Source organism: Molossus molossus, unplaced genomic scaffold (genome assembly GCF_014108415.1).
Source record: "Molossus molossus isolate mMolMol1 unplaced genomic scaffold, mMolMol1.p scaffold_m16_p_5, whole genome shotgun sequence".
Lineage (NCBI taxonomy): Eukaryota > Metazoa > Chordata > Mammalia > Chiroptera > Molossidae > Molossus > Molossus molossus.
Genome location: NW_023425388.1, coordinates 38,746,852 through 38,756,482, shown reverse-complemented (window position 1 = coordinate 38,756,482; position 9,631 = coordinate 38,746,852). Strand labels below are relative to the sequence as shown.

General features: G+C 43.5%; 1 protein-coding gene across 1 annotated transcript; it reads left to right on the top strand.

Annotated features, from left to right (window-relative positions):
• The first annotated feature begins 3,573 nt into the window (after positions 1 to 3,573).
• On the top strand, positions 3,574 to 7,158 carry GHSR (growth hormone secretagogue receptor). The gene is made up of 2 exons (XM_036243503.1): positions 3,574 to 4,407; positions 6,773 to 7,158. The coding sequence occupies exons 1-2, from the start codon at positions 3,615 to 3,617 to the stop codon at positions 7,156 to 7,158; spliced, it is 1,179 nt and encodes a 392-aa protein (XP_036099396.1). The 5' UTR covers positions 3,574 to 3,614.
• Positions 7,159 to 9,631: the final 2,473 nt, after the last annotated feature.

The following is a 9,631-nucleotide window of genomic DNA, read 5'->3' as shown; positions in this document are numbered from 1 at the left end:
TAGGATCAGAAATTACAGTTAGCTATTATGTCTCTTTATTCTCATTTAGTCTGGAAGATTTTCTCAGTCTCTCTTTGTCTTACATAATATCGACATTTTTGGAAGAATTTTCACAATAGAATATTTCTTATTATGAGTTTGTCTAATGTTTCTTTGTGATTGGGTTGAGGTTATGCATTCCTAACTGGAATATTATACAAATGACATTGTGTCCTTCCCAGAGGATCACATTGGTGATGTTAATTTTGAATATGCTAAAGGTGTGTTTGATCCATCTACTGTATCATCATCATCTCATGATTTTAAAAAGAACATATATTCTAGCTTTGTCCATAGGATCTAGTTCATAATGCTCCAGGGAAAATAATCACCCCTACTGCCAAAATTTAGGTCTCTGAATGCCATTTCCCACTGCAAGATATTAAGGATTCTTGGAGAAATAACTTGTCTCAGGTCTTGAGTAGAGAATTTACAAGGTGACCTAGGGTTATCTTATTGTAACACAAAGCAAATAAATTCTCAACATCTAAGCGAGTCATGTCAAAAAAATCTGGATCTAGCTTGAAGAAGATCTCATTGGCCAAAGATAGGAAAATTTGAGCATCAAAAAGAAAAAGTAACCATAATTGATTGGTATGCATTGACTATGTAAAAAAATTCACGAATCCATAACAATACTCTACACTGTCCAAAGGACAAGGGATGCCGGGCTCTTTTACTCCAATGTGCTCGTGTGCACCTTGTCTGAACAGTTAGCATGTTTTGATTCATCTTACAAAACTCAACGCTCAGATGACACTTCTCCTAAGAAGCTTTCCCTAAAACCTCTATGTAGTTCATTGTTTATATTTCAACAGAGCTCTTGGGCATGCCTCATATTGTATTGGAATTGCTTCTTTAACTGTATTTTTTCACTTTGGACTATAAGTTTATAAATATAGAACCTGTCTTGGTTTTATTTATTTTGTTATTTCAAGTACCTAACACATACTTATAGATGGTTTTTTAAAAAATATGTTTCTATTGATTTTTTTATTTTATTTTATTTTTTAGAGAGAAGGGAAAGCAGAGACAGAAACATCGATGTGAGAGAGAAACATCAAGCAGCTGCTCCTGCAAGCCCTTCACTGGGAATGGAGATCACAACCTGAGCATGTGCCCTGAACAGGAATTGAACCAGGACCTCTCAGTCCATGGGATGAAGCTCAATCCACTGAGCCACACCTGCTGGGCTATAGACAGTTTTCTATACTGTATTGTGAGTGAATAGATCAGTTTCGGTAGTACCCCCTATTCCTTCTTCATCACACAATAAAGATTTGTCTATATTTTAGACAATTATTAAATGCAGTTAAATAGCTGGCTATTTTACACAACATGCAACACTTTTATCACAACATATTTTTTTTAAAGTATTTCCTCCCTGTCTATCTATCAGCAACTGTTTTGGGTCTGAGCAGACTAGAAGTATACCCACCATCTTATCCTGATGCTTATTCTTAGACAATAGCTTCTTACAGTATTTTTATTTATCTTAGTCTGTTTTCTCCCCCTAAAGATCTGTCTGCACACATACATCTACTCCTAATGTAGAGTGGGAAGTGTTGAAATCAAAGTATTGATTTTTTAAACTTGTAAGTAACTGGTGGCTTGACTTAATTGTGATTTTTTTAAATAGTAGTTTGAAATAAATATTCTCTTCAAGTCAGTTTGGTCCAACATCTGTAACACCCAGGCAACCTAGGTAGCATTTTCTCCAACAGGATGCTTGTATCAAACCTCCCTTGGTCAGTGTTGCGCTGGTGTGGAATCGTCCATGTACATGTGCATACTTCCAGCCTCAGGTCTTTGTGGATTTTTAAACATTAACAGTTTAGGTTGTAGAGATGATGTAAACCATCTATCAAAGGCATATGTAATTGCACTTAAGTGCTTCCGGAAAACCCTGGGTCATACACAGTGAATGGATTCTCCTTTCGGCCAGCGGCAGATGAGTGCGGACAGGTAAAATCAGCGAAGCCTCTTAACGTGGGTCTCTGCTTGGGAGGAGTGTCCGGGGTTTCCTCGTGGAGCAGAACTCAGGTGCTGAAGCGCGAGTGGAAACAGAGAATCGCGGAGCCCGGCGAGTGTGCGCGGTGCTGCGCGGCAGCCGGTCGCTGGCCGCGGTGCTGAACACGCTCCGGGTCTGCCCCCAGGTCGGAGCGCTGGAAGAGGCCCGGCTGGTTGGTGAGCTCTCCAGCAGCCGCCAGTCTCAAGTCTTCCATTGTTGACTCCTGGTTCTATGCAGGGGACGCACAGGCTGTATTCAGTGGAGTCACCTCGGGAGTGTAGGGGGGCCTCCGACCCATTCCCTTAGGGCGAAGCTCCTACCCCTCAACAGCAACCCCAATAACAGCAACGCAGCCTATATTTATCCCACAACATCCTGAAAACTTAAAAAGGTTGATAACCCTGCCCAAGTGAACATATCTACCCAATGGCTGATCTCCCTCAATCATGCCTCAAATGTTTACTGCGTGCCCTGGACGTGTCAGCAGTACAGCTTCTGTCCACCTCCTTTGGTGGACAGCAGTACAGGCTCTACCCTCCTCCCACCACACTCCTTTCCTTTCGTCCCTCTGCCTCCCCCGAGGTTTGCATCAGGCAAAAGTGAGCCACACAGCCTTTTCCCTACCGTCGCCGAGTTGGGGACTGTACAAAGGGCTGGTATTCAGAACAGTTAGACACACATCTTGTCCCCTTCGCGCTCAAAAATCCAAACCGAGTGGGAGATCCAAGTCTAGTCGCAGAGTGCCTAACTCGCTGTGTGAACTGGAACAAGTGGCCACACACCTCTGAGCCTGTTTCGCCTCTAGAACTGCGTGAGGCTCTTCCCAAGTGCACACCGGTCGGAACGTTAACACTTAGGCTCCTCCTTTTTTTACTCCCTATCCTCATTTTCCAAGCTCATTTGAGCAGGCTCGCTCCTTCTCCCCACCAGGTCCGTAACCAACACTACCCCTTGTTGAGGGAGAACACAGGTCTCGGCTACTGTAGGCGTTCTCCCCACCGCCCCCACCGCCCCCGCCCCTTCCCTCTGGGTCACATTAGCCAGGCAGCGGCCAATGCTGGGGAGGCTCTCCTTGCGCTCCTGTTCCGCAGTGCCGGGTGTCCGAGGTCCTCCACGCTCCAGGACGCTTGAGGAAGTGCGAGATGCAGCTGGAGCGAGAACCCGAAGGCAAGGCGGGGCTGCCCCAGTGACAGGTACGCGTGTGGCGGCCAGCCAGATGCTGGGTTGGGAGAGAGACTAGAGTCTTTGGGGAGGAGGATGGAGGAAAGGGGAGACAAGAGCAGTCACTCTCTGTTCTTTTCACCACGGACGTGTGTGTGTGTGTGCGCGCGCGCGCGTCCCAGCCTCCCTTTCCCCATTCCCCCCGCCCCAAGCTCGCAATGTCACCTTCTACCCCGGCTTCTGCTTCTCACTTTTCTCTTTTTCCTCAACAAGCTTCCTCCCTGCGCGCCCGCGCCCGCTGCCCCCTCGCACTGTCTCGCGCCCAAGGCGACCTTCTCCAGGACCAGCCTCGCCCAGCTTCTCAGCGGAGTCTCATCAGAGCCGGGTAAGTTGAGCCGGTAGCATGTGGAACGCGACGCTGACGGAAGAGCCGGGGCCCAACCTCACGCTGCTGGACCTGGGCTGGGATGCTCCCCACGACAACGACTCGCTGGCGGACGAACTGATGCCGCTCTTCCCCGCGCCGCTGCTGGCCGGCGTCACCGCCACCTGCGTGGCGCTCTTCGTGGTGGGCATCGCGGGCAACCTCCTCACCATGCTGGTGGTGTCGCGCTTCCGCGAGCTTCGCACCACCACCAACCTCTACCTGTCCAGCATGGCCTTCTCCGATTTGCTCATCTTCCTCTGCATGCCCCTCGACCTGGTCCGCCTCTGGCAGTACCGGCCCTGGAACTTCGGCGACCTGCTCTGCAAACTCTTCCAGTTCGTGAGCGAGAGCTGCACCTACGCCACGGTGCTCACCATCACCGCACTGAGCGTCGAGCGCTACTTCGCCATCTGCTTTCCCCTGCGGGCCAAGGTGGTGGTCACCAAAGGCCGGGTGAAGCTGGTCATCCTGGTCATCTGGGCCGTGGCCTTCTGCAGCGCCGGGCCCATCTTCGTGCTGGTCGGCGTGGAGCACGAGAACGGCACCGACCCTCGGGACACCAACGAGTGCCGCCCCACCGAGTTCGCGGTGAGCTCCGGACTGCTCACGGTCATGGTGTGGGTGTCCAGCGTCTTCTTCTTCCTGCCTGTCTTCTGCCTCACTGTGCTCTACAGCCTCATCGGCAGGAAGCTGTGGCGCAGGGGGCGCGGCGAGGCCGTGGCCGCCTCGCTCAGGGACCAGAACCACAAGCAAACCGTGAAAATGCTGGGTGCGTCTCGGCGTCCTCGAGCTCTCTCCCGGTGCCCCCCTCTCCCGAGCCTTTCTGCCGGCTCCCCAGTCTCTACCTCTCCTGTTTCTCTCGGTCTCTGCTTCTCTGAGTCCCTGTTACTCTCTCTCCTGTTTGTCTTGAGCTCTCCCTTTGGTCTCCTAGATTTTCTGTCGTGTGCACGTGCCTGTCTCTCTCCAGCATGTTTTTTTAAAGCAATTTTTGCTCTTGCTTTTATTTATCTGTTTCTCTTCCTCCTCCCATCTTTCCTCATACTCTTTCTTTCTCTCTCTCTCTCTCTCTCTCTCTCTCTCTCTCTCTCTCTCTCTCTCTCTCCCTTCATCTCCACCCACCTCCCAGCCACCTTTGTCATAGTCTCCACTCTCTTTGGGTCTCTATCTCTGTGTCTCTGCCTGGCTTTCCTTTCTCTCTTTCATGGAAAGTACCCCACCATGTGTTTCCCTAAAAGGAGTTCTTTATCAGCCCAGATGCTTTGTTTCAAAACTGAAATATTTTGTAAAAATCTATTGTGGGCTTTAAATGTTAAAGGTGAGGTTAGGTTTCCTGCCCCAAATAGAATTTGTGGCTATCTAAGTTACACCAAGAAAAGCAGGCATTAGATCTAGGAAGTGTTCAGTGGTAAATTTAACCAAAGAGATGATCAATTCGGAGAATTCTGTCAGAGATGATTCAGTTTTCTTTCAAGGTTGTGCTTTGCTTTATGCCCTGCAATTTTTCCCAATCAGATAATCGAATCAATTCTGTTTGCCCTGCTGCGTGCTGTTTGTACAGCTTTGTGAGGAAGTCAGTGACAAATCAATGCTGGCGTCTCCATTTCTTTCCAGATTACCTGTCTTTCCAGGTAGCAAAGCTTACGATAATCAAGGATAAGGTAGGCTAAGCAGGCTTCCAACATGGGAAAGGGAGACTTTGTGAAGCCAACAGGCCTGCAGGGAGCATTTGTGAGGAGTGTCACAACTGGAGTCTGCTGAATAAGCACTGTATGAATTCAACTTCTTTATCTACGTTGTGTTTGGTGCACGTGAAGTGATACAGAATGTCTTTACAGTCAAGCAAAATATTGATTCTGCTTGCTTCTTCAGAACTAGAGTCTGCACTCTTTATTTTTTGGACATTATAGTCAATATAATGTATGGCAAAAGTCGGTTTACAGTTGTGAATACAAAAAAACAGGGTGTATTCTTGCATGGAAAGTAATACAATCATTAGTAAATAATAATACAAGAATAAACTGTGTTGTGCACTCACAACTGTAAACCTATTTTTGCCCAGTCCTGTATTTGCAGATTTAATACTCTTAGAAGCCACTCCAAGATGATTTCTATTTGTAATTTAGAATTCTTGGAATCTTGTATATTAAAGTGATAGATTATTCAACGAATGCCCCAAATTGTCATCATCTAGCCCAGCGATCCTCACAATATGACTAATAGATTGTAAACCTGCTAGTGCCCTCTAGCCACCTTTGATGTTCATGTGGCGACTGTGGCAGTCAGTTGCTACTCTGCAACTTAGTTCTGAGAATATGTTTCATAATTTTCTCCAGTTTTATTTTTAAGCCATTACTTATCCTCATTAATGTCTCAACAGTTCTTTTGTCCTGACAATTTGAAGGGCATCACCAAAGTAGTACAAGGGCTAAAACATCTTCTGTTAGTTTTCTCTGATTCTGAATTTTAAAAAACTTAATCTAGAAATGCAGAGGTCTTGAAAAAATGGGCAAAGTGAAGACTTGGATGGATGATCATTAATGCCAGTTGGTTTTATGGGCCTTTACGCCTTCCTTATGTTTATCGGTAGGTGGCAAAGAGTCATCCAGCTCAGTGGTTCTCATCTTCAGTCCTCTGTGAAACTTAAGAAAGGAAAGGGAAAAAAAAGGATAGCTGTCTTGGTCTCCTAACTAGAGATTTTAATGTAATGAGTCTACGTCACATCCAAGGAAGCTGTGCCCCGTGGAGTGCTGATACACAGCTCTAACTGAGTTTCACCACTTTACCTCATATGTGTTTGGCTGTGTCTAACATGTGAAATGGTGAACCATTTGAATGGTGAACCATTGTGAATAAACGGTCGAGTCAGTTGAGTCAATATGTCCATCCAATCACAAATCACTCAAAAAGTTGTTAAGGAGAAATGGCTGGAAAGCTCAGTCAAAATGGTTGAACTATTGATCCAGACAGACTCAACCTTGGTGAAAATGTAGGAATGGGGAAGAGCAGAACATAATGTTCCTCTGAAGTCAGGGGTCACACCATACATAATCAAAACAAAACTATGCCTTCCAAATAAAATGTGATGTCCTACGACATTTCTTGAACTGATGTTCACTCTCCCATTGTTCTTTTAGCTGTCGTGGTGTTTGCTTTCATCCTCTGCTGGCTGCCCTTCCACGTGGGACGATACTTATTTTCCAAGTCCTTCGAGGCTGGCTCCCTGGAGATTGCTCAGATCAGCCAATACTGCAACCTCGTGTCCTTTGTCCTCTTCTACCTCAGTGCTGCCATCAACCCCATTCTGTACAACATCATGTCCAAGAAGTACCGGGTGGCAGTGTTAAAACTGCTGGGCTTTGAACCTTTCTCCCAGAGGAAGCTCTCCACCCTGAAGGATGAAAGTTCTCGGGCCTGGACAGAATCTAGTACTAATACAAGACGAAACACATCGCTGAGCAAAGTCATCACTTATTATTCTACACTGGAAGCCATAGCACAGCAGAACTTGGGAGGAAGTTGAACGTGACCTTTGGAATTGGGGACAGATAGGTTTGGAAGCAGCTGGGTGGAAAGAAAAGATAGAATGTGTAGTGGGGGAGAAGTTGAATTTGATTGCACACTCATCAGTGCTCTCATACACTATTTCTGCATATTCACTGTCTGATTCTGCATTCTGCTGTTGGTGCTAGCAAGGGCTTTGCAAGTTGGAGAAAGGAGAAGGTGCAGAGAGGGCAATTAGGACACTTTTTACTGGATAAGTACTTGATCTGATTTACTCTTTCATAATGATAAAAACGTTTGATGGAAAGAATGACATTACAATTAAAAATTTAAAACATGACTTTTTAAACCTAGAAATTTCCATATAGCTCTAGATCAGTGCTATCCAAGAGAACTATAATGCAAGGTACTAAAGTAATCAATATAAAAATTATTAAGGAGAATTTTGCATTCTTTTTTTTTAAATGCAAAGTCTTTGAAATTTGGTTTGTTTTTTTACATTTACTGTGCACTTTAATTTGGACATTAAGTTTTCTTCAATGATACTTGCTGTTTTTAGATTTCATAAAATTTGCTGATGAGAAAGTAGATTTATAAACTGAAGTTGATAAACACACATAAAAGATTTTGAATAACTAAAACTATTATGTTTTTAAATTTAAAATGAATTGCAATAAAAAATTTAGTTCTTTAACTACTCAATGGCCAAATATGGCTAGTTGTTAATATATTGGATAGTTCAACTCTAGAGTATATGCAAAATTGTTGTTAATCTTATAAAATGTTTAAAAATTAATAGTCATTTCCTGAAATGTTTTTTATTGCAAAATAAGCATTGCAGAGTTATAGCATGATGAATCTCCCAAATCACACCTAACTTCCCTATTCATGCTTGGAAGGAAATGGATATAAAATATAAGATGCATTTTTAAATTAGCTTAAATTATATGTGATAATATTCAGAAAATTTTATAAAAATTATAGAAAATCATAAACTGCCTTATTTGGCTTAAGAAAAATTCTTAAGCTAACCATAAGGCTTTGATTTGTGAATAAAGGAATAATTTGTAACTTACTCTGGAAAGCTTACAGGAACTTAATGAACCTAGTTTTCCAAATGGTGAAAAATTCCGAATCCCTTAAATGTTACTGCTTAGTGATATTCAAAACGTCTTTAGTCTTATAGCTATTTGTTTCAAAATGCCTGTCATGTTCTGTCTCCAAACTAGTTTGCTGTTTACATCCCCCTGCTTATCTGACAGATGTATGTACTTGGATTTCCAGTCTCCTTCTTAACCATAATGATGACTTATTACATTCCTTCAACTAAATATTGTATATTTTAGTTATAGATCTAAAGTACCTTGTATATTAGTCAACTCTTTGCATATTAAATATATTATTCCAAAAATTATTTCTTTTTTTTTTAATCATCACCTGAGGATATTTTTCCATTGATTTTTAGATAGAGTGGGAAGAAGAGAGAGAGAGAGAGAGACATTGATTGGTTGCCTCCTGCATCAACCCGACCAGGGTCGGGATTAAACCTGCAACTGAGGCAGAGGCAGTTGCTCTTGACCAGGAATCTACCCACAACTCTTTGGTCCTTAGGCTGACACTCCAACCACTGAGCTAAACTGGCCAGGGACAAAAGTGATCTCTTCATAGTCCTGTGCTATCCTAAATTATATATGCAATTCCCACATGAAATTATTGGTTCAGCTATGAAATTGACTGAACCATTTAGGTAGATTACTGCATGATTGATTATTTTTTCCTCACCAAAAGTAAAGATTATCATGCTAAAGTAATTCATTAACTTTATTTTAGAAACATGAAAATGTAGTCATAATTAGAAGGATTTCGTTAGAGAAATATTTCCAAAATCTACTCTGACACTAAAACTGCTCAATTTAGTCTAAATTCAGAACTTTAGCAAATTAATTATTCAGTTAATTCTTAGGAATGCATCAATATATATTTTTTTCTTTGTTGATTTTTAGAGAGAGAGGGAGAGAGAGATAGAAACATCGATGAGAGAGAACATCGATTGGCTGCCTCCTACATGCCCCGCACTGGGGATCAGGCCCTCAACCTGGGCTTGTGCCGTGACTGGGAATCATACCGGCAGCCTCTTGGTGCATGGGTCGACGCTCAGCCACTGAGCTACACCAGCCAGGCTATATCTTTTTTAAATACACTGATTTATTCAAGCCCATAGGATACCATTATTCTCCTAAATAGGGTCCAGTAAATCCCAAAGAGGTAGTTCAGTCTTCTGAAACCTTCAAGTTTTTGTCTACAGATGCATTCTACTTGAGCGAAAACAAGCAAAAAGGGCTTGACTTCTATCACACAGTTGATTGCCTTAGAGAAAAACAAACCTAACTTTTAATTAGTTGCTTATCTATTCAATGGTCCCCCTTTTCTTGTGGGTTCACAGGGAATAGTTTACACAGCAAGGACCACTGTTTTCCTTCACTGATGTTAAT